The sequence below is a fragment of the Chlamydotis macqueenii genome, chromosome 19, assembly GCF_036417535.1.
Source record: "Chlamydotis macqueenii isolate bChlMac1 chromosome 19, bChlMac1.mat, whole genome shotgun sequence".
NCBI lineage: Eukaryota > Metazoa > Chordata > Aves > Otidiformes > Otididae > Chlamydotis > Chlamydotis macqueenii.
In genome coordinates this window covers 2,753,392-2,777,959 of record NC_141574.1, presented here as the reverse complement: position 1 = coordinate 2,777,959, position 24,568 = coordinate 2,753,392, and the positions used below count along the sequence as shown (strand labels likewise).

General features: G+C 54.3%; 1 protein-coding gene across 1 annotated transcript; it reads left to right on the top strand.

Moving 5' to 3' along the window:
• The first annotated feature begins 1,039 nt into the window (after positions 1-1,039).
• MRM1 (mitochondrial rRNA methyltransferase 1) lies at positions 1,040-9,325 on the top strand. The gene is made up of 5 exons (XM_086763066.1): positions 1,040-1,834; positions 2,318-2,411; positions 4,210-4,330; positions 8,366-8,485; positions 8,619-9,325. The coding sequence occupies exons 1-5, from the start codon at positions 1,068-1,070 to the stop codon at positions 8,666-8,668; spliced, it is 1,152 nt and encodes a 383-aa protein (XP_086619192.1). The 5' UTR covers positions 1,040-1,067; the 3' UTR covers positions 8,669-9,325.
• Positions 9,326-24,568: the final 15,243 nt, after the last annotated feature.

The window sequence follows — 24,568 nt, the reverse complement described above, 5'->3', positions numbered from 1 at the left end:
TTTATGAAATTAAAAGATGGATATAGACTATAACTTGATTAGATGAGCAGCATTGTGGTGTAAAGTTACAGGTTTGGAGCGAGTCGGGCCCCAGGCAGCTCTCCGAGCCCTCTCTGCCCGTGTTTGGAGAAGGACGTTGCAATTACCGCACCTGGCTGGTAACTGGGCCAGGACGTCGCCTCGGAACGCGCGTTTCCAGCCCACTGCCGTTGGGACGGTTTCCGTTGTCCGCGGGGTTTCACAGCCTGCCTGAGCGCACTCGGCCTTTGGGAACGGGGTCAGAGAGAAATCCCCACTCCCGGCGGGGGGTAACTGCAGTTCAAAGACCTGCTTTTTAACATTAAAAATACCTGCGCTCGGCCAGGGCCTGGACTTCCCAAAGCACCAGCGCTTCTGTGGCTGGAGCGGGGTGCTGCCGGTTGTTTGGGCTGGGGCCCGAGGGATGCAGCCCCCCGCCCCGGCCTTTGCGAGGTGCCCTAAGGGAGCGGTTCAGAGCTGTTTTCTGGTCAATTAAGTCCCTGTCAGGGGAGGCCGGTAGGGTAGGCTCCCCTCCCGGTAGGAGCAGAGGCCCCGTCCCCCATCCCCGGTGCCCCGGGGGGGCGGTGAGGGCCGCCCGCTTCCCCTCAGGGCCGGGAGCGAGGAGGGGACCTGCCCGCCTGCGCCCCCGCCCGCCGCCAGGCGGCGCTATTGCGCGGGGCGGGACGCTCCGCCCCTCCCTCTCTCTGTGGTGCCCGCCCGGAAGCGGCGCGGCGCACGCGGGCGGTAGGAGCGGGGCGGCGGCCGGGTTCACGCGTGTTCGCGGGGTCCGCCGCCACCGGCAGTGCTTCCTGCGGGGCCGGGGAGCCCCTCCAGCCCGCGTCCCACACGTGTCCGTGCCCCTGACGCGGTCCCGCTTTGGCTGCCGGGCTGTTCTGGAACTGAGCTGGGTGTTTTCCTCCCACGCAGGGCCCGGCACTCGTGCCCCGTGGGGCGGTGCGGGGCCGCCTCCTGCCTGCACACCCGCGGCCTGAGGCCGCCGGTGCCTGCGCTTGGCTTGTCCCGCGTGGAAAGGCCTTTGTGGGGCAGCCATGGAGCAAGCGCTCAGGTCCGGCGTCTGGAGGGCCGCGGGGCTGTCGCCCGCCTACTGCTGCCGTGGGTGGTGGGGGCTGAGACACCGCTCCGCTCGGGAGCAGCGGCCCCCGCCAGCCGCGCGTGGGCATGGCGGCGGTCGGCCTCCCTCGCCAGCCCGCCCAGAAGCTTCTCGAGGGGTGGCTGACCCCCGGGCGTCCCGCGAGGGCCTGGCCCCGCAGAGCCGCCCGCCACCGGGGCAGAAGTCGTGCGAGAGAGGGGCCAGACAGGCGGTGCCCGCGAACAGGGAGCTGTGGAGCTTGCGAGAGAGGAGGAGGCTGGAACGAAAGCCCCTGTCCGTGGAGAGGACTAAGGGCTCAGAGATCTTATTTGGGATCGCACCGTGTTCCCTGGCCCTCTCGCAGTCGAGAAGGGACCTGTTCAGGCTGTTCCTCAAGCAGAGCAGCAGCTCGCGGCGGCTTGTGATGAGCGAGCTTGTCCTTCAGGCCGCAGCCCGGGGAGTCCCTGTGCACCGCGTCGGAAGGAGAGAGCTGGATGCTCTTTGCCGAGGGCAGGTCCACCAGGGAGTTTGTTTGGAGGCCACTCCTCTCCGTTTCAAGAGCTTGGAGGAAGCTGAAAAGCGTGATCTGGGGGATGAAGAGAGTCCGAACCAACAGCTGATTTGGTTGGTGTTGGAGCAGATCCAGGATCCCATGAACCTGGGGGCACTGCTGCGCTCTGCGTACTTCCTGGGGGTGGACAGAGTGGTGACAAGCCAGAGGAACAGGTAGGAGGCTAGTTATCTGCGCCTTCAGCTTTCTGCTGCTGGCTCCCAGAGAGGTTTCTAGCCTGCGTTGCTCCACAGCTTCTTTAGAGGGCTTTCTAGGTGTCCTGGTTTCAGCAGGGATGGAGGATTGAGCTGCAGAGCTGAATTTGGCTAGCTGCTGCTTTGCCTTGGGCTCTGCAGGGCGGCTGCAGGATGTGGTATTCCAGGCTGGTAAGGAACCTCCCTGGGTATTTTTTTGGTTTAACTTATTTTGGGTTTCAGCTGTCCATCTGTGCACAAAACTGCCACAGCCCATTTCCTGTGGTAATTTCTGAGCCCTCCTGTTCTCCATAGGAAAATATATCTGTACAGTGAGCAAGAGCTCTAGTGGACTGGTTGGAATTGGGTTGGACAGGCAAGAGGAGGGAATATCCATAGAAAAATTCTCCTGGATTTCCTTTTTTGGTCTCGTATGATGCTTTTCCTTTCTTTGTTTCTTTGCAGCTGCCCCTTGACTCCGACAGTGAGCAAAGCTAGCTCTGGAGCTATGGAAGTCTTTGATGTCTACAGCACAGATGATCTCCGGAGCTTTTTGAAGGTAGAACAATCCATGTTTTTTCCCCCTTTCCTTTCAAGAAAGCTCAAATATTGCATTTGTTGAACAGAGAGGAGGTAGAGGAAAAGGACGTGGTTATTTGCGGTGTCCTGTGCTCCTGCTCTGCATTCCTGTTTGCTGCCGGTGGTCTGTGCTGTCGGACCACCCCTGACAGGCGTGCACCCCCAGTCCCATTCCATCGGGTGGGGTAACAGGTCTGAGCTGTGGATTTTTTACTGGAAGGAGGCGATAGCAGGATAACGCAGTGTCCGTCTCCTGTACTCAGGCTGCGAGCTTGGTCAGACGGGGTCTGTCTCCCTTTCTCAGCTGCTGCCTGCAGCAGGTCTTGCCTGGCGGGCAGCGGAGACAGCAGCCCGGGGCCCAGGCACACGATGGCAGCATTGGGCAGCCTTTGGAGCAGGGGAGAGAGGAGAAACCAGGGCTGGTGCGAGCTGCTGGGAATCTTTTTACCCTGTACCTATGCGGTGAGGTGAGATAGGGCCCTTTGCAGAATGTAGTGCAAAAAGAAGGGGAATGCATGTGAAAAACCACAATTTAAAATGAAACAAAGCTAGGGAAGTTGCTTTGAATTGGCAGTGTGTCCATCCACTGTGATAGCACCCTGCAACTGCCCCGATTCCTCGTGGAGGTCCCCTGGCAGAGCTGGGGACCGGCTGAATATCGTGCGCACGCGCAGCAGAGAGCTGGAGGCTCTCATCTGCCCTCCTCTGCTCCGGACCTGGGGGAGCGGGGTGCAGTTGGAGGGTTCAGGAGAGGCTGCAGACCCTCAGGGGAGTGGAGGCAGGGGAGGAAGAGGAAGGTCCTCAAGAGCTCGTCATAGCCTGGTGTGACCGGGAGGAGGCTGAGCAGAGGTAAGCCTGGGCTCTTCCCGCTTGGTGCTAGAAAACACTTGTCCAGCTGTACAGTAGGTCTGTGGCAGCTGGAGCTCTAGGTGATGGTGAAACGAGAGATACGTAAAATACATTGGTATTTAATTGAAGCAGCTGGAGGAATCACTTTGTTACTGCAAAGCCTGAATTGTTAACGTTTTGAGCCATTGCGGCGGTTTGTTTAATTGGACCCAGATTCACTGGCCTCACCCGTGGCATTGCCTGGCTGGTGTGAATTCGATATAATGTAATGTGAAAAGTGCCGGTTCCGCAGGAAGTGAAGCCGGCAAGAAGCAGTAGCTCTTCTGTTGTTAAAATGGATTTCCCAGACAAATAATTGAGGGTGTGGGAGGGAAGGCTGATTCTCTGGTTATGTGCGGCACTGAGTGTGGAGGGCCCTGCCTTTTGTATGAGCTGATTTTTGGCATCCGAGTTTGAAAATGTGTACTTGTGTTTGAAAACGGTACTGTGGGCTTCTGGTGGCTGAGCCTGCACTTGAGAACTTCCACTGCACCGCTTTGTGGATTATGCAGATTTCTTTAACGCTACTCTGTTTGTATGCTTTCCTTTCAAAAACCTTCCTAGAACTGTTGTATGGGCAAAAAAAAAGAGCTTTTCAGTTGGTGTTTGTTTGCTTGCTGAACTGGAATGAACACCAGAAGGAAAATTACTTTTTCTTTTTTTAATTTTTTTTTTTGTTCTTCTTAAACTAAAGGTTTGTGTACTGGTACCGGGAGGACTTTGGTGGTAAAAACTCAAGGGATGCAAAAAAAAAAAAAACCCAGAAAAGACAGTCGAGTTAACTGAAAACATTTATTTTTTGAAAAGTGTGTTTGCATACGTGACTTATTTTCTTTTCAAGCTTGAAAATTAGCCAATTTTTTTACCATTTGTTTCCTTTCCCTTTCTAGGCTAAAGCTGCAGAAGGCTGGGAAGTTGTGGGAACGGTCAGCCAGCCTGAGGATGTGGAAAATGTTCCTGTCATCAGTTGTTCGGAATTTCGGTGGAATAAGCCTGTTATTATCGTAATAGGTATTTCAGTTTACAGAGCTTTGGGCTTGGTGGAAGTGCGTGGTGAGGGAGTGATTTTTTTCACTCCAAAGCTACTTGCAGGCCCGTTACATTCCATCACGCTTTGGTCTGGAGACGAAAAGCTGTGCAAGAAGTACTGGAATGATGTGTCTGCAGGTGAAATAGGGACCCGGAAAGAGAGGAGGCGCTGAGAGGCCTCCCAGTAGGAACTGCAAGAGCAAACCAGTTTGTGTAGATGAACAGGGAGTTCAGTAGCTGCAAGGGGTGTAGATGGCAGTTTTTGGTGGCAGGAGAGGTGTGGGTCAGGGCAGCCACAGCGTGTTGTTTTGCATTGTGTTCTGTGTCGCTTTTGTTCCAATCCTAGAGCCCTGAACCTGGATTTTCTGTGTTGGCAAACCGCAAAGCTGAGTGAGAGCCCCAGGAGATACTCTTGCTGCGCTGAGGCTGTAATGGCGTGCTGTGCCTTGTCTTTGCTCTGTCATGTTTCCTCTTGAAAAAAAAACAGGAATATATCTCTGTGTCCAGGCCTGGAAAGAAGCACGAGGAGCTCTTGCTGGGGATGGTCTGAACACAGAGTTGAGCTTTGTGGCACAGAGACCACCATGGAGACCAGTCAGTGGCTGCTTCTGTACGCTCAGGAGAAGGCAGGAGCTGTTGGCTGCTGCGGGAGGAGCAGGTGTAACCTCCTCCCCGCTGGATCCGTGCGCTACTCGAGCAATGGGTGCCGCTTTCCTAAGCACCTAAACTGGGCAATTCCTCCAGGGCCCTCTGCTCCTCCCCACTCTTTGTGTAGGGGATACTCACAAAGGATGCTGTCTTTGGCAGGCGGAGTTTGGGGTTGTGCAGCCTCCCAGCAGGTGGAGAGAAGGGGAGTAAAGGCCTCGCGGCACCTAGAGAAGGAAATTCACCCGAGGGTGCTGCTCTAGGCACCCTTGTGTGGCTGTGCTGCGGCCCCCACTTTGTGTTGGCTGGCACGAGAGCTGGTTTGAGCTTTTGCGCTTGGAAGTAGTGTCACGCTGGCGATGAGCCATCAAGGGGCTGTAATCCTGCCCCATGCTGTGGTTTTCTTGGCTCAGAAGACATTCCTTTAATTAAAATGTTTATTGAACTCCTAGAAATACTGACAAGACAACGCCGCAAATCTGGCATCTCTACAAGATGTGTGGAGCTATATTATAAAGGGACGAGGGAGGCTGGCAGCACTGTTGATGGACCACAAAGAAATGCAACCCAGAAACGATGACAACACCAGGAGAAAAGAAGGGGGTGAAAGTGGCAGTGGTGTCGTTACCTTGAATTATGAGAGATTTCTCCAGGAAAAAGTCCAAATATCCTTTTGTCAAGGGAGATTGGAGGCTGATTGGTAGATGCATGAGGAGAGCTCCCGGACCTTGCAGCAGTAATGATTTCAACTCTCTGCTGAGCACTAACTCTTCGCTGAAAAGAAAATTGAACATTACAGTCATCTGATGCTGGGGTTGTTTGAAGAAATGTCCTAGATCTGAATATGTAGCCTACCTGCCGCTGCAGAGAGCAGCAGAGATAATTTAGCATGGTAGTGAGCTTCCTAGCATTGCACAGATTGTCTTGTAAGTTAAGTGTTTGCAGACTTGAATTGACCCTCCTGGCATCCTCGCTGGCTCGGCAGAGTGATTTGGACAGGCCAGCTTAATGTTGTCTGCACTGGAGTCATTGCCCAAGGTGACGGGCAGGCTGGCTGCCCTGAAGGCTGGGAGCAGTGTGCGAACAGGAACAGATTGGGAGCAGTTAGATGTCTGAGCAGGAAGAGTTTCTGGGTAATTTATTCTTCTTGCACCTTTGGTCTTTAGCTTGGGGTTTAAGGCTCTTCATGGAATTGGTTTTATCGAGATGCTCGTTTTGCATATTTCTCCGAACGGCCAGCATGGCTGCTTCTGCCCGGATTTCAGCTTCCTGCACTGGAAACTGCACTTGTGACAGTGGTGTTCATTGTAAATGGGGCAGGAAACCTGTTTTAGCATTTCAGCCAAGCTGTAACCGTGGTCTTTGAGGCCTGTCGGCGAGGGACAGTGCTAAGAGATGGAAGCCAAAGATCTGAAGTGGGAAGTATTTTGTTCACCAGTATTTTGTTCACTAGGATTTAATCTGATTCAGTCAATACTCCCTCCCTCATGTCACGCTATGCAAGTCTTTTTGCCCTGAATTTATGGTTCCTAATTATTTTAAGCAGCCCGAGCCATAAAAAGCTTTGTAAAAGCTGGAAGCAAAATTGCTGCCTTTATTAGGAATCGTAAGACCCCTTGACAGGAGAGGAGAGGATCGCTCCAGGAGCGATCGCACCTCTGGCAACAGCTGCTATCCCAGTTGGGCAGTCCCAGGAGACTGGTTTGAGAGGCTCAGGAGGCAAACAAGACTGTAAGTTGTAAAACTTTCCTGTGTTGAATCAGGAAAAGGTAGGATAATTTTTTTTTATTTCTTGAAGCATTGCTAGAGAGCCCAGCCTAGCGCTGAAGAGGCCGCTGGGCTGTGGGAGGCCTGCCTCCGATTCCTGGTGTTGCGCAGGCTTCCCCTGTGACCTTGGGTAACTCACCCAGGCCTTGCCTGCGCTGCTGGCTTACAGCAGGAGGGAAATACTGGCTAGGATGGGATTTTGGTTTGCTGAAGGTTCATTTACCCGAGCCAAAGGATGGTTTTGCCTGCGTTGCTTATTTCACGTGGGAACGTGACGCAAGATGCATTACCCACAGCATTCTTTTCCTTACACAAAATGCATCTTGCCAGTTAGATCAGGCCAGCAAAATGTGAGACTGGGCCTCAGCTTCCAGTTTAGAAATGGGAATAACAACACTTTTCCCACCCTGTGCGGTCAGAGAGGTGTCACGCAGAGCAATACACAGGGACCTGCTGGGGAGGCGCTGTAAGTTGACACCGGGGAAGAATTCTGTGGCAACTAAGCAGCTCGTTTGCCTTGGGGAGGAGTGAGTCTCCAGTGGCATAGAAAATGCCCAGTCTCCAGTGGCATAGAAAATGCCCAAAACATCCCTCTATGCTCTTAAAACTTCCAGTGAGTGTCTTAATTTAGGTGAGCTGAGTGTGGCTCATGCAGGCAGAGGCACAGAAGCCCCTGGAAGGCAGCGTGTGCCCCGGCAGCGCTGTCCCGGGAGGAGTTTGGGGTCCAGCCGAGGTCGGGGTACGGCTGTCAAAGGGAGCGTTTGGCTTCCAGCGTGCTGAGCCTGTTTTGTCAGAGGGTGAACGCGTCTTTGAAATGAGCTGGGGATCCTTGCAGCCGTGTAGCTGTCTGTGCAGCTCTAAGTAATGAATGTGGAAGAATTCTTCGGGGAGCCTAGCGGGCTGGGAGGTCTGTGGGTCTTCTGCATTTTCACTTGTCTGCACACAGGATTGTTTAAAGCCTCTCCCTTTCCATTTCCCTTTGTGACAGTGTGAGTCAAACAACTACTAATGACCTGGGATAGATTTCAACTCTGTTTCACCAGTGTATCAGCCCAAACATATCAGGGCTGTTGGATGGTTTAACAACTAATCAATTGAAGCCTCTGGTTAAACTGTCTGCATTCACAAGCTGCACCCAGCCGGTGGTACTGCGTGCTGAAAAGGCGCAACCCGTCACTATCGATAGGGATGTGGGATTTGCTGGGCCGGACCAGGCCTGTGGCCCCTTGTCTGCCTTGTCCCTCTGCCAGCAGCCCGCGTAGGTGGGCAGCTGTCTGCTGGCACGGTGGCTGCTTGTGCAGGGGATCTTTGCGCTCGGGCTGCAGGGCTCTGTGCTTTACGCTGCGCGTGCAGGCATATTGCACAGGTGTTCCTCAAAAATGCTTCAGGTACTGGAGAACGGATCCGGGGAGGCAGGAGGAGAAGGCAGGTAAGGTGCTCGTCTCACCTCTGGTAGTGCTTGGCTGCTGCTGCATGGGCACTGGTGAGGTTGCTGGTGAGCAGGGTGTAGCTGTGGCAGAGCAGTAGCAAGAACCGTACTCAGGAGGGGGCAAAGGGATGTGGCAGCAGCTGCGAGCTGACCTGAGCAGAGTCTGTGTTCTGCAGGTAGTGAAGGTGATGGACTGTCCCTAGCGACACAGCTCTTGTGCCATCGGATGCTGGCCATACCCCCTGGCAGAGCGCTTCACCCCGGGATCGAGTCGCTGAACGTCTCTGTTGCTGCTGGTAAAAACGATGCAAAAGTCATCATAGTCCAGATTTCTGTATTTAAAAGTCAAACAAACATCCAGGGCTGCAGAATTATTTTCTTGTGGTTTAAAAAAAAGACCTTTATTTATTTATTTTTACTTTCCTACAGGTATTCTCCTGCACTCCATCTGCAGCCAAAAGCTGAAGCACGGTGATTGAATTTTTGTATTTGGCAGAGGAAGCTGCTCGGCGTGTCATGACTCTGCTCTGTTGGTGTGGATATGGGAGTGCTCTTTCCAGGATCTTCACTGTCGCTGCACGTTGCAGGGAGAGCCCCGCTGACCTGAGCTGCACAGTGCCACCAGAACCCTGGCTTAACACCTGCGTTTGCTGGGTAACACCTCCCACCAGCTCCTCGGGGGAGCGGCTGTAAGGAGCCAAAGCTGGGTTTTAAAAGCAGGCAGCCAAATCCTTCAGTTCTTCTAGTAAAGTACCCGGTGATGGCTGCAAGCTTTGTGCCTGTTGCACAGGGGACTTTGTACATCGCTCGAGCTCTGGAAAGAATTTGGGCTGTAGGTGAGAGATGGTGCTTGGCTGGTGCTGCTGCTGAGAGCAGCCGAGCCCCGTGCCCACCCTGTGCCCGAGCCCGGCACCCGCTCAGCAGCTGAGAAGCGCTGGTGAGATCCAGGTATGATTTGGGCCCTATTTGGTAGCAGTTTCTTCATGAGGAGCTGGTTTCTTTGTTACGTGTTGCTGCTTGTACAACCGTGTTGTACTTGGTTGTCAACCAGGTCTGCAGCCCTGCCAAAGGATGGACGTGGGCTGTTAGAAAACAGAAAAACGCAGCCCATTGAAATAAAACCTCCGTAAAGATTGGTTGTAGGCTGGAATCAATCCTTTTTGTGTCGTGTATAAATCCAGAGTGTGACTAGTGGGACAGAGCAATTCCTTCAGGTGGGAAAGGGAGTCAGGACCTTGTTCTCCTCTTCTGGGGAAGTTTCCTTTCCATGGTGGGTCTGATCCTACTGGATGCTGAGCTGCCCCAGCACTGCTTCCCCCCCCAGCCCCACCCCGATGGCATGGAGGAGCGGTTGAGGGTGGCTTCATTTGCAAATATCCTGGTTGAAAACCAGGCTGGCTAAATTATTGAGAACCAAATGAATGTTATCACTTAGCACCTTAATTATTTTATTTAGCTACTGTGGCCCTTTGCATAGGATTCCTCATTAACACTTAATTTACAGTGCCCTTTAGGGATAATTTCAAACAATTCAGCTTAGTCTCCCCCCTCTCCCCCTTCCAAATGAACAAGTAAATCACTCAGAGTGACTAATTAGGACTTTCCTTTGAGCTAAATGAAGTCTGTAAACCAGGTCTGTGGATGTGGAGGTTTTTCCGATGTGTCCCTGGGAGAGCCTGGCTGATGGGTGCTGCGGCGGTGGGTGGGTGGCTGTGGGGCTGGGGACGCGCCGGGCGCCTGGGATGGGGAGCAGGACATGGTTCCTCGAGGAACCCCACGAGAAGGTTTGTGCCCTCCTGGCTTGCAGGTGGGACCCTGCACAGCTTTGCAGTGAAAGCTTTTGCTTTTCAAAGGTGTGGAGAGCTCGCCTCTGAGCCTGCAGCCGTGATGGAGAGGGTGCCTGGTGCAGTGGCGCACGGATCCTGAGCTGTGTCTGCCCTTTTGCCCTCTCCTGTGGAAAAGGACAAAATCCAAAATCCCCCCCCACAAACGACAGCTGTGGCGCGAGCAGGGCTTTGCTGCCAGGGTCTGAAGGCGAGCTGGTCAGTGAGTAACAGTGAACTGGTGCGTTGCTGGAGTGACAGCTCTCGGCAGGGTGTGCAGCACTTGCATTTTGTGAGCTGAATGTCTTTTCTTTTAATGCTGAGGTAAAAAGGCTGGGGGCCGGGGAGGCTGCAGGCCAGCGCTGCTCACGCAGCCGTGGGTGCCCCAGCAGAGGGTGCCCGTGGCTCAGATTTGCTCATTTTTTGGAGGAAAGGTTCAGCGCTTGGGGCTAACGGAATCCTTCCTTTCCAGCAGCAGGGATGAGGATAAAGCCGTTTCTTTATTCTTGACCTATAGGTTAGTATATATTTTTTTTTTCCAATTTCATGGGAACTGCAGTTTCTCTTTTATTTCTTTCTTTATTAAAGCAATATTTTAATAAGCTGAGGCGCTTCTCTGGGATTCTGCGTATTTAGGAAAGCCGGGTGCTGTCAGGCTGTGTTTAGCCGTGCTGGCTCACCCCCTCTAAGGAGGAGGCAGGTAAGTAACGGTGCAGCAGCTATGCTGCTTCCCGGAGGCTCCCAAAAAGCTTTGAAACCTCGATGCCCGCGGTGGCTCCGCAGACGGAGTGAGAGAGGGAGACAGAAGTTCCCGCAGTCGCTTGTCCGTCAGTCCAGCAGCCATCGCGACTCCCCTGCGAATTCCCCGTACAGCTGCTGCATCCACGGAGCACCTGGATTTGGCACTGGAGTATCAGCCAGCCTTACTGGGAGTTGCACGAGGCTTGAATTTTAAGAGACAGGAATTTGTGTGCGAAACTAGGGCTGCAGCTCAGACTTTTTTGCTTGAGAGCGGCAATACAGGCTCCTGCGCGCACAGTAAATCCCACTCCAGGCTCCTCTGCTGTTTGTGCTTAGCCCGTTTCCCTTGCTGGTAACTTTTGGGCCTGCTTTGTTTCGCTGGGATGCCCCTCTGCTGTCAGCCAGGCAGCTTTTGGATTTATCTGCTGATGCTTTCTCCTTCTGTCCCAGCTCCGCCCTGCTCCGGGCTGAGACCTGCGCGGAGCGCGGGGACCTCTGCACGCTCGCACCTTTGGAGATGGAGCTTTGTGCTGTGCGATTCGCCCCCGATCTCATAAATGCGATCCATTAATTGGATCATTGCCTGCCTCTCCAGTTAATTTCCTGGATATTTTTAAATGTTAAAATGTAGTTTTTATAGTCTTTCATTATTTTTAGCCTTAAGCTTGACTGTAATCGTCCCTGTAATGTAACTGTAAAAAACTCCTGGCTTTATATCATAAAGGAGGACATTAATTGTCAGGTTTTGTGTACATCAGCAAGATCAAAACATGCTTCCTGATTACTTGTTTGTACACACAGTCTCTTTGATATCTAGATAGGAATAAAGTGTGTGTGTGTAATTTGAAAGTCAATGCTTCCCTCCCTGCTGCTTGTCGTGGATTCCTTTGTGAGGCTTATTTACCAAATTGATTTTAAAATTTAGTAATTGCCCTTCCAAAATGATTTCTCCATAATCAAAGTGTCTCCAAGCACAGTGGTAAAATATTTGTCCTCCTCGGTTCAGAAGATGCACTCTGCTCTTTGGCCTTTTTATCGTCAGGCGGGGGCGAACACAAATCTTTTCATCCCCCAAAACCAACTCGAGGGAGAATGGGCTGTGAGAAAAGCTCAGCTCGTGCCCCAAATTCCGGCTTTGTGCACAGATTAGCAACACAACTGAAAAAATCCCGTTCCATCGAATCCATCACTGGATCCCAGTGAGGTTTGCCAAGGCTGGAAGAGCTTTGGGGTGGAGAACACCTTTGTCTTGGCAGAGCTCGAGGTGGTACCGGGGCTGAAGGGAGCAACGCGGTCCTCGGGCTGATCCTGGCACCCGCTGCGCTGGGACCGGAGCAGCCGGCACTGGAAACGCCACCCAAGCGGCGCCTTCCTCACCGGCGCTGGGGAATCCTCCGCCACGCTGCAGCCCGTAGCCGAGTTTGTAAATGTAATCAACCTTGAGGTCTTGTTACTTCCACAGGTGCAATTAACATTACCATCTGCTAATCTGTGATTAACGATGTTTACAAATATGCTACAACATGTTAAAATGTGCCGGCACTTTTTTTTTTTTTCCCTTTCCTCCCTCCTCCCCGTTCTGGCGCAGGAGCTGTGCCGCCGGCAGCAGCGCGGGAGGGCTTTCCCGGCGGAGGGCTCCCCGTACCCCACCGTTAATTCGCAGACATTTTGTTTTCATTATTTAAAAGCGCTGTTGAACGCCAAACCAGCTGTAGGAATGACAAGTTCACATCAGAAGGTCAGTGCTGCTAAACGGGATTTAATTGCACGGGGGTTGAGGTACAAACTGATGAATCTGAATAATAAAATTTGGTGGGGAGCGACATATGGCGCAGTTTAACGTAAATTTTTATTGATCATCCCACAACTGATGTGTTAATGGGTGGCAGTCTTTGCTTTGGGTTTGATATTGATGTGGAGTTTTAATAATGTCATGCAGGAATATTGTGGAGGGGTTTATAATATATATTAAAAAAAAAAGTGTTTTCTATTAACTGCCTTTTTCTTCTTAACGCAGAGAGGAATACGTTATATCGCTGCTCTGTGTCCTCCAGATCTAGGTTACGTGTAATTGCTCGGTAATTGGTAGAACCATGTAAAAGCCATGGTATTTGCCAGTAAACCCTCCTAAGTTACCATGAAATTGAAGTGTGATATTTATTCTCTACAAAACTTGCTACCCAAATGTTGTGTACAATCAGGCTTGGTCGCCGCAGAGGCGTTTCTGCCGTGGCTGTGCCGCGCGTGACGCCTGCACGGCTCCGATTTTGCACCGGTGCCGTCCTAACGACTGGAGAGGGGCTCTGACAGGAGCTCTGGGGGTTGTTCTGCTCCAAGGGAAGATGCTTTCACCTCCCTCGGGCCTCAGGCTCAGGATTATTGCAGTTAGTTCAAGGCCCAACTCAAAATGATGGAGGTTTGGAGGGGGCTGACGAAGCTCTCCCGTTTCCAGTGGGACTGGGAACGGTAATTACACTGGGGATGGGTTTTGAAGCCTCTGGAGATGACGTGTTTGTTGCTACACTGGGGGTACACCCTCAGGCCACCTGTATTTTAGCCTCTTCTTAAGTATGACGTCCAAACCTTTTCCTCTCTTGGCGATTTCCATCATTTAACCGCTGCTGTGGTTCAGATGCTTCCGGCGTGCCTGGGCTCACGTGCGAGGACCCACCACCCGTGGCTGTTTCCCTCTGATGGAGGCTTTTCCCGTCCTCCGTGTGAAGCGGCTGGGTGGGTTCAGCGGTCCCTCCTCACCGCCTGCTGCACGGCTTTAAATATGAGCAGAAGTAATTGCCTTGCTGATGATCAATAGTTTTATATACTTTTAAAATGTAACAATATGCTGTGAATTGATGCAAAGTTAAACCTGCCAATTATTTATTTATTTATTTATTTATTTATTTCCGCTGGCCTGTTTTAGAAGCTGCGGACTCAGCAGTGTTTCGCCCGCGCTTGGGAAGCGGCAGCTCAGCTCTTTTCTCTGAAGATCCGAACGTCGCATCCTGCGCGTCCCACGGACCCGGCCCCGCTCTGCCGGCTTCTCTTCCACGGCCGCTTGCGCAGGATGGAAGCTGAAGTGCCCGCAGTTGGGTGTAAATTCCTTTCCTAATGTTTTCAGAGCTACCTTCGAAAGGTTTGTACGGCAGACACAAAGACTGGTCCTGGTAGGTTGTTCCCGATGTGTCCAAGCACCAGGGAAAGCGGGCAGCGGGGACAGGCTCAGCCCCGAGGGGCAGCTCGAGGCCACCAGTGCTTAGAGGCTCGGGTCGAAACCTCCGTGCTCGTATAACTCATTAGTGCTACTCCGATCTTTAATTAATTATGGGAGCAGGCACTGCCTGCTTCTCCTGCCACGGCTAGTAAAATGATGCTTCCCCTCCTTTCCATCGCCCGAAACCACAATCCCTTTTCCCATTTTGAAAGCTGTGGCTGCAGCAGAGCAATGCTGCAGGCGGCGCAGGATGGAGGTCGTCCCACCAGCGCTGCAGCCAAGGGTCCTTGGGCACGGTTATCTCAAGGAATGGGATGACCTCACAGCTTAAATATACGTGACGTAGAGTTACAGCCGGCAGAGTTGCCCCTTTTCCATTTGGGATTGTTCTCGGCGTGTCAACCACATCCCAGGAGTGGCAGCCAAGGGCAACTGGGTGGTTTTGCAGCCCCGGGCCAAGCTGCTGGCACGGCCCCGGCCCCGTCCGCCAAGGACGGAGTGAGCCGGTGCCGTAGAACAGCCTGGAGCCGAGCCCGGGTGAACCCCCCGCTCCCCAGCAGTGCGGCGGGGAAATCGGCGAGCGGGAGAACACCTAAAAGCAATGGGGGTGCGCGAGCGAGGTGCGAGGGCTCCCCTCGCCTGGCAGAATAAAGGAGGCGGTGGAGTCTGGCGGCACCTTCGCAGCTTGGCCAGCCCTCATTAGCGCCCTTCAGCAACGCCACGCTCGCTCAAACCGCGGCACCGGCCCTTTGCTGGAGATTGCACCCGTGCCTCATACGCGATTTTACACAAACAAGGGCACTAAACGGCCCCCCGGTTCCACGTAATGTCTTCTTTAATGGAAGGGCCTGGATTAAGAGCAGATATATACGCCTCTAAGAATTTTCTAAGTGATATTGAAAACCTATTGTAAAGTAGGATTTCTTCTTGCAAGATTATTTTAATGAGGTTCCAGTTTATTTTCTGGCTATATTTTACTTATTTTATCCTCCAGAGGGGCTTTTCAGAGGCAGCATCTCATTTTCAATGCAACTATTCTTAACGTTAGGGAAAACTACCTTTCTGAAATGCATGAAGGGAAAAAAAAAAAAAAAAAAAGGAAGCAGAGGAAGATGTACGAGATAAGAATAAACCTGAAAAGCTTTGAGGTGCTTTATGGCTTTTCTTGAAAGAATAACAGTTCATGTATTTTTGTTATGGTGTGGTTTAATGATGCTTGCAGAAAAAAGATAAGGTGGAAATGGAAATATAAAATTAAACCAGCAAAGTGAATGTGATTATTTTAGTTACTAGTATTACCTGGGGAAACCGCTCTCGGCTTTTTTTATCTAGACTAAATATTTGCTTTTCTGAAAGGGAAGGCCCACTGCATCTCCCGGTGCAGGGTAGGAAGTGAAATTTTCCTGTGGTCCGGCCACTGCAGGAGGATGGAGGCGTCTCTGCGGGAGCCCCATCGCCAGCTGCGCCCACGGCGGCTGCGTCACCGCGCCGGGCGGGTTGTCCTGGGCTGCCTGGCATGGGACTGGTTTTGCCAGGGTTGTACTGGGAAATGACCCCGAGAGGGGGGACTCCAAAACCACAATACTGATCAAGAGCTCATGCCTTTCCCGGGCAGCTCTGCAGATTCCGAATCCGAGCCGTTGCGGGACGGTGCCGGCCCTGCAGTTGGATGGCGACTCGACGGGATCAGCCGAATCTCCCGCCAGCCCGGGCGCGGCAGGCGAGACCCCGGCCGAGCGCGGCGCCGAGCATCCCGCTGCGGCCAGCGTCGGGGGAGCCCAGCCGCGGGGCTGCGCGAGGTAAACTCGCCGGTGAATTAAGCCTGACATGTGGCCTTGAGCTTCGCTGGGTAGTTAATTTTTCAATTTCTTCCATGGATCTGGAATAGCAAAGAGTTTGCTTATAATTCAAGTACTTGAAGATTTATACTTTAATTCAAATAGCTGAAAAAAAGCAGTTTCTGTGTAGGTTTCTTCACTATCAGAATCTAAAACAGATTATTATGTAAATTTTTTCGATCCTAAATTCATTATAATGTTCAATTTCAGGAAATGCTCTTGACCATCTGCTGCTGCTCCAAGAAATGAGTCTTGGAGGTTGTTTACTACCAGAAATATTGTAGGTATTTGGGGTAGATCGCAGCGAGTGGAGCGGCAGTGCACTGATTTCAGAGTCTGGTTATATAAACCCCTCACGCTGATGCCACGAGCTGAGCCGGGAGGTGCATCTGCAACAGCGGCGGCTTCTGCCCTGCCAACTTCCCTGCCAGCTTCCCAGCTCATCCCGGCACCAGTGCCACCCCCCGTTCCCCATCCACGAACAGAGGGTACTGGTCCCTCTGTCTCACAGGGAGGCAGTATGGATTAATTCCCGGTCTTAATAAAAGTGGTTCGCGATCCCTGGGATGGAAAGTCCTGTGAAATTATTACTGTCACCTCCAAACCTGCCCAGAGAAGCCAGGTGCCGATCCGTAGGAGCTTTCCCTCTTGACGATTAGAGCAAGAGGGGACGAAGCCCTTGTCACCCGCACGCGTGCAGGACTGGGAGCCCAGCGGTACCACCGAGCCGTGGGGATGTACAATCTACATTTTCCAGTGTATTTTACTACCAAAGCTTGTAGTCATTTGTGGGGTCAGGTGCGACGGAGGCAGCCCGAGAGCAGCGATACGGATGTGCCGCATCTCGAGGCACCGCTCCACCCCGGCTCCCGTCACTCGCTTGCCCTGCCTTTGCAAGAAGCTAAAAGATGCTGCTGCCCCTCCTCTTGCACCTACAAGTCTGGGTGTGGTAGGTATTAAATATGGTGATTTTCTGGGTTTTTTTTTTTTCCTTCCACTGCAGCCTTGCTCAACAAGTGCAGCACCCGCGGGGCCGGGGGCTGTGCCTATCGATCGGGGCCGGGGCCGTGCCCGCCCTTCCCGGCGACTGCGCCGAGTATTGACGGATGGAGGCCACGAGCGGGGATGAGGCTGGGAAGCAACGGCTGCTGGCGGGGAGCAGTTGGGGGCCGCGGCAGGGGCGTCCCCAGGGCTCGCGCTGGGCCGGCAACCAAGCATCACCCGAGCGCCCTCCCGGCACGGAGCCCACGGTCGGGCTGGGGACGGTGCTGCATGGAGAGTATTTGTTAGTAGTGAATTCCGCCCAGTAGTTGGAAAGGTGAACTGGCAATGTGGTGGAACAGACCTCAGAAAGGCGCTCGTGTCCGTCTGGATGCACGGCGTGGGAGCGCCGGCGGGCAGGGGACGCCAGCGAGTGACCGTAGGACGCGTGGGGTGTAGGCCCCGCGGTCTCCGTAGGGGCGTAGGCGAAGGGCTTGCGGTAACGTCAGAGCGTTCCCCGAGGCCGGTTTTTTGGCAAACCCTGTTTCCCTACAAGACTCCTCTGTGCGTGGAAGATGGGTTATACTGGTGCGGGTCTGCAGGACAGCAGCTCTGGGATAACTGTCAGAGTGTAGAGCGCGATGGAGAGGTTTTTTTTTAGTTCCTGTTGTTCTTCACTCGTGTACAAACTGTGAAAGCAGCGTGTTCCTATCTGGAGCCCTTCCCAGGCTTCAGTACTCAAACCCCGGCCGTCGTTAATCGCCTTACTTCCCTCCTTCAGGGAAATTTTACCTCTTGTCCTCTGCCACCGCGTGGATCTTTAAGCCAGTAATAACGTGAGGCAGAGGGAAATAAACAACGGCCTTGTCCTGCCCCTTCCGCTGCCAAAAGCTGCGAAACAATTAAAGAATTACAGAGGTAGAAATTTGCGGTCAGGTCATTTTGAGGGGTGCGTTTCTCGCAGGGAGCAAGGGGAGGTGTAGGCACCGTGTGCGCTCGCCCTTCTCCCCCTGCCCCCTCCCAGCCCCCGGCAGCTCCCAGCTTTGCGGGGTCGGCTGTCGGGACGGGGACCCCGCGGCGTTGGGACGCCTCCATCCGCCCCGTAACTGCCCGGGGGGCCGACGGTCGTTCCACAGGCTCGCACCCCTCCGACACCCTAATCCTGTGGGTGGCACCCGCGGAGGGGATGTGAGGTGTAAGGTGGCTTACTGGGGTGCGAGTTTGGGGAGGGGCGGGGGAGCGGGACGGCGGTGGCCTTTGTCCGCCTGTGCCACGCAGATGTGAGCAAACCCGAGTTCGATTCCCCAGACCGCCTGGGGAACATTGCTAACTAATTATAGAAAACAGAAGATGCGCTCCCCTCCTCTTGCATTTTTTGATAAACATTGTCTCCTCTCAACAGCTGAGTATTTAATTAGTGTTGATTGCCGTTCGCGTGTTCAATAACCGCTCATCAGGAGGGGGGGTGTCCGCCGGGGCGGCGTGGCCTGGAGCACGGAGGCGCGGAGGGTGCTCGTAATTAAGGATGCAATTTATTTGAGCAAGTCATGTGCACAGCGCCCTGTCTTTTAGGTTAATTTTCAAGGTTAAAGGGTAAAAAATAAAAAAAAAAGCTCACAGCTTTGGAGAATGAGGAAAACGCCGTCTGGAGTTGGGCTCTCCAGCTGCGGAAAGGTTCCTTAGGAAGCAGGTTTCATAAAGAAGAAAAAGCAGCAGCTTTTTGTCGCTGCTGCGAGGCGTGGGGAGGGCTGAGGTTCGGCGTCAGCCCGGGTGTGCGGGACGCGCGTTTTCCGCCCCGTGTTTCGCTAAGGAATGGCGCTGTGCGCTAAAACCAGCCGTGGTTTTTTGGGGACGTACAGGGCGAGTTGGCGCAAGCCGTCTCGCTTCTCTTTTCCCGGTGACTGCGCACCCACGTCGGGCTTCCACCGCAGTCCGGAGCAGGACGGCAAAGGTTTGGGGGATGTAGGAGCATACCTGCCAGCGGGGACACGGGGGTCCCCCACGCAGTTTTTGGGACATCGCTGTCGGTGTGTGCCCCTCCGGAAAGGGCAGGACCTGCCTGGGTCCCCACGCTGCCGGGTGGGCTTTACCCCGGGGCAGTGGGCAGGCGCCCGGCGCAGCCCCGCTCCCTTCACGTCCCTTTTCCCACTGACGGGACAGGTTTGTGCGCTGGCGGAGGGAGCAGCAGCTAAAAGAGTAAATAAGCAAATGCCCATCTCCTCCCCGCGTGGTTTCCCCTTTATTTATTTGTGTGTTTATTTTGCCGTGCCTCCTGACAGCGGTGATGGAGCTGTCATGCTTTGGTGGCCACCGGCTCGTGATCCGGCACCTGTTCTCCGCGCTTTAATCTCTCCGCTCGGCTCGTACGGAGTCTGTACATAACCCCCAGCCAAACACAACGTGGAGAAAAATCAAATCTCATTACATGCCATTGATTTCCTTCCAAATTTGCTTCTAATACACTTTTTGACTACTCCTCGATTTTTTTTTTTTTTTTTTTTTTTCCCACTTTTCCTTTCTCCTCGCCTTTCCCCGTCCGCTCGCGCAGCAGCAGCCTCCTCCCAGGGAAGCGAGCGGCTGCCGTCCCCGCGCTGGATGCGGAGCGGTTAGGAAATGCCTGTCCGGGAGTGGGTTTTTTTGCTCTTAACGTGCGGTAGGGACGATCCGTGCGATGAGCCTCTTCCCGAGGGACAGGTAGGACCATACGGCTTCCTTCATTGCTTTTCCCCTTCCCCTCCTCTTCCTCCTTTGCCCGCCTGACCTTCGTTTCGATGCCAGCGTGGCTGTGGAGAGCGTGGCCGGCCACCAGCATCTCCTCCAGCTCGCCCGGTGCTCAGGGGATGGCAGCGGGCGCCCCGTGGGCCGTCAATGGGGTGGGTGGTGGGGGGCGTGTGCTGGTCCCAGCCTCCGCCACCGATCAGCGTGAGCAGGGGGTTGGCTGCGGAGCGGCTCCCGCGTGGCTGTTGGGTATGGCAGCGTCACCCGTGGAGACCCCAGCGAGCGCCAGGCCCTGTGGGACGTGGGGGCTGGCACCTCGGTGGTGCGGGGCAGCCCCCCCATCCTGGCTCGTCCCATGGCGCCCTTGCCCCCGGAGCTCCCTTGGCAGCGCCGGCGCCTTGGGCCATCGTTGGTCATGGCTGGAGAGAGGCGCCACGCTTGCACGCAGCTTTGAATCCTGCAGGGATGGCTCAGGGGGCCTTCCCAGGTCTCGCGCCCTCCGAGCCGCCGCGGGCGGAGGCACCGGGTTAGCGAACCGGGTTAGCGGCCAGACGTGACAACCTCGCGGGGTGGCTGGAGGCGCGGAGTCCCGCGGTGAGCTCTGGGCAGCAGCTGAAGGGTTAAAGGCAGCAGCGCTGGCCGGAGCTCTCTCCGTCCATCGATATAGCGAATATCCGCTCATCGGGATCCGAGCGGACAGGGTGCGGCCCGTGTAGAGCAGCAGCGCCTTGTCCGAAGGAAAAAAAAAAACATCCAAAAGAGAGAAAAACCCCAACGGCTGCCCCATCCCTTCCTTCTGTGGGGGACCCCGAGGCCACGTCCTGACCGCGGCACCGGTCCCACCTACGCACGGCCCCTGTCACCAGCGCCGGGGGACGCACACCCGAGTCGGCAGCACCCCGGGAAACACCCGCTTCCAAGAGAGCGGCCGGATTTATGGCATGGGGAGATGTATTTAGGCCAGAGACAGTTCAGTTGTGTTAATTATGAAAATCTAAAGATAATCTATATTTAATGTCAAATTTTTCTCAAATTTACTGAACAACGAGGAGAATATATGCACGTGATGACATCTAAATGAAGAACAAGGTGCAATTAAATTCCAAAATGTACAGTAGACTAATTGGGAGAGGATGACAAATATAGTTATCATCAGCAACTAATTAGGGACCTGCTTTAGCTTCCCCCGCCTGATTAATCCTGGCTCGGTGTTAATAAGTTACGCGGGCCCGGCCGTACCTCGTGAGCAGGCCGTTTGTTGCTCCGTCCGGCGCAGCAGGGAGGTTCGCAGCCTCGCGGAGGGGGGATGCCTGCGGCTAAAGCGGGATGTTCGTGTTCGGGAGGTTTGTTTTATCAGGGGGGGATCACGAGGCCGCGTTGCGGTGACGGCGACATCCCCGCCGCGGTGGCTGGGTGCGCGGAGGGACGAGGACCAGCGGCCGGGAGCGCTGGCTCGGCTCCGTTGACACATCCCTTGTCTCCCAGATTTACACTCTTATCTTTTTGCATTGAAAGGTAAGAATAATAGTAAAATGTTAATGCCGTGCTCGACGTATAATACTGTACATAAACGGATGACATGACATGGGAGACAGATAAATCACCGCCACGTTCCGACAATAATCTGCGGGAGACAGAATAACACATGAGTTCTCTGAGCGCAGGAATGCGCTCGGGAAAACAGGGTTTTACAGCCCGAACTCTCTCTGATTTTTATAGGACGTTTATTAGAGTTCAATTTTATGAAATTAGACGTATTTTAAAATATGCTGTTCCCTGCTCACAACGGGCACTCGGTGCTGAGGCCTGGAACGCTGGCGGGTAGACGACTCGCTGCCCGTTCCGATGCCAAACTTGTGAGCTAGAGCTACGCCAAAATGGGGAGGGAAATGCGGTTTTGCCTGGAAACGTCTAGGGGCACAGCCCCGGCACAGCTTTCCCTGGGGAAGCCGCAGCCCCCGAAAAGCCCTGGGTCCCCGCTGGGAAGGCGATGGGGAAACTTCCCCGGGCCGGGCTGCGCGGAGCTGGGACGGACGCGGTGCTACAACCGCCCCACGACCGTCCCGGGCTGTCGCTGTGCTGGAAAATACAAAAAGCAGTGGTGTGTGCTGGTCCTGCTTGTGAACACTGTTCCCAGGTGGAGAACGTTTGGTGGGCGCCGTGCGGCCAAGCGGCTGCGGGGACGGTGCTGCCTCCCTTCCAACAGGGCCCTTCGGCAAAATCTGCCTCCAAAGGCCGGGGGTCTCCTGCACGGTCCCCGGCGGGGCGACGCCGCTGACGGATGGAAGGCTGGGTTTTTTTTTTTCCCCAAGAAACAATCCCGAGCGGTGGCGGGAGAGCAAAGCCATTACTGTGGAGGATGAACTTGGCTCAGTCGCCATGGAAACGCTGGCCGGGACCCGGCGCCGCTCGTGTGTGCGCGAGTCCCGTTGACCTCACTTAGAATTATTACCTTTAGCCAAATAAAATAATTTGTGTTAATAAAGAGACCATTTTCTCTCGGCTTCCAAGCGAGCCTTCCCCAGAAGGCAGAGTGACTCCTTAATTACACTTCTACTGCAAGGTGATTAATGTTCAATATGTGATACTCCGTTTAAATAAGTCGCTTATTAACACCTTTAATATGTTTTAATTTTTTTTTTTCCCCTTTTTTCCAACCCCCCCCCTTCCCCCTCGCCTTGGCGGCGGGGGGGCTGCGCAGCGCTAGGTGGAGCTCCGATATTAGGCGTGGGCGCGCGCGGGAGCCTGGCACCCATGGGCGAGCCCTGGGGCCCTGCGGTCTCCCAGAAGGACAAAAGGATGGGAAATGGGAGGGGAAACCCAAGCGTCGAGGTCCAGCGGCAGCAGAAGTTGACCAAGGAGCAGGTGGGGAAACCCTCTTTGCTTTCTCCTGCTGTGGGGCGACGCGTCGTGAGCGTGCCAGGGCTCAGCGCACCGCTGGCAAAGGGCTGCAGCAGCTCTGCGGTGCTGGGTGAGGGCTGTGGGGCCAGGCTGGTCCCACCGGCACGCGGGATGCAGCCACGCCGGGTTTGGAAATTCCCATCGCGGTCCACTCGTGGTGGAACGGTCTCTCACAGCGCGGCCTTCCCATGAGAGGTGCAGAGGGAGCAGGGCTGTCCTGAGAAATGTGCTGGGGCAAAGTGCTGAGCAAATGGGGGGAAAAAACCAACAAACCCCCTTTTTTGGTCATTCTTTCATTAGTTACAGAGGGTCTGCTTTGGGGATGGGTGACAGACGCTGCTGCGGTCCCTCCGCCTGCCCAGAGCAGCGCCCGGGCTGAGGGGTGAGGAAAATGAAACCTGTGCTCACCAAGTTCTTGCCTGCGGATACTCGGAGGTGGCAAGAGTCCCAGCGGCGGCACGGTTTGCGCAGGGCCGCTCTCCCTCGGGACGGTGGCACCGTCCATGGGCACGCGGCACGGGGAACGGGCTGGGTGTCCCCGTCAGCTGGGGACAGACAGGGCCGTCCCCGCACCCCACACCCCGCCAAGCACCGCGCCAGGGCTGGGAACCTCGATGCGCGTGGTGCGAATCGCGGCCGAGCCCGGAGGAAACGCCGCAGCCGCGTTGGGCGTCACAGCGTTACAGAGCTGGCCTGGAGAGGCAGAACAGGAACACTAATTGCAGTGATTCGTCAGGCCTCTTGAAGAAATATATATATATATGTACACGAAAAATACATGCAGGTATATACAGTAGCCAGGCTTTCAGAAATGCAGGTGAATCTTTCCTTCCTTTCTTAAACCGGCTGGTTTGCGAATGCGCGGCTCCTGGTTTCCCAAGGGAAATACCTGAGCCCTGGGAAGGGGAGATGGGGATCCCGGTATCTCCAGCTCAGGCCGTTTGCTCCTCTCTGTTCAGCTCCCAAGAGAGAAGAGAGAAATTTCGAGGCACCTCCTCCCTTTTGCACGTCGTCTCAAGGATCTTTGGTTTTGCTGCTCATCGTAAGGCTGGGTGCTTGGCTGGTTCTTAAAAAAAGAAAGAAATTTCTGTTACTGTCTGCAATGGATTCTTTCTCATGATTGCAGCTGAATTTCTAAAGTTAAAAAGTCATTTTATTTTATATCAGATTGCCTTTTTTTAGAACTATTTTTATTTGTGCAGCAACAGATGTTTATAAACATATAAAAAAATAAATCCCTGCTCTCCTGTGGCCAAGTCTCACACGCAGTAACTTCCTCACACTGCAGCTGGACCGGAGCACGTCCCAGGCCAGGCACTGCACGGCGCCCACAGCCACCCCGCAGCCTCGGCGCCGCCGACGCCCAAAACACCCATTTCAGTTCCCAAAATGGACCACATCTGGCATCGTTGTAAAGTTTGGAAATAACGGTGGTGGTTTCTTCCTTTGCAGCCTCGCGTGCAGACAGAGAAGGACCCAGGGAACATCGGCAAGTGGGAATGGAAGGGAGGAGCGGGGCTGTTCAGCCAAAACATCCCCTGCGCTGGAGGGAGAGGGCGAGGCGGTGTGGCTGTGCCAGGGATGCTGCGAGGGATGCTGCGATGGATATGGTGAGGGATGCCGCGAGGGATGTCATGAAGGATGCTGCGAGGGATGCTGCGAGGGATATGGTGTCTGATGCCATGAGGGATGCCGTGAGGGATGCTGCGATGGATATGGTGAGGGATGCCATGAAGGATGCTGTGAGGGATGCTGCGAGGGATGCCATGAAGGATGCCGTGAGGGATGCTGCAATGGATACGGTGAGGGATGCCGCGAGGAATGCCATGAAGGATGCTGCGAGGGATGCCATGAAGGATGCCGTGAGGGATGCTGTGATGGATACGGTGAGGGATGCCGCGAGGAATGCCATGAAGGATGCTGCGAGGGATGCCATGAAGGATGCTGCGAGGGATGCAGCGAGGCCAGTGCTGCAGGTGCAGGTTTGCTGCTGCGGGGTTATTCCCTTGGTCCTGCACTTGTGCACGCCGGCACAGGGTGCCCCTTTCAGGCTGATGCAGATGTGCCCCCCGTCCCTGTCACTCCGGCCCCCATTTCGCCTTGCTTTTGCTTATCCGTTTATTTTGAGCAGCAGTCGCTGCTCGGCCTCGAGTCTTGTTTTGGGGG

What these genes read in the sequence shown, in the direction of transcription:
- MRM1 (XM_086763066.1), top strand. Translation starts at nt 1,068, where the DNA reads ATGGAGCAAGCGCTCAGGTCCGGCGTCTGGAGGGCCGCGGGGCTGTCG. An exon ending in GTGACAAGCCAGAGGAACAG is followed by an intron (nt 1,835 to 2,317) that starts GTAGGAGGCTAG and finishes GTTTCTTTGCAG; the next exon opens with CTGCCCCTTGACTCCGACAG. An exon ending in GCCTGTTATTATCGTAATAG is followed by an intron (nt 4,331 to 8,365) that starts GTATTTCAGTTT and finishes TGTGTTCTGCAG; the next exon opens with GTAGTGAAGGTGATGGACTG.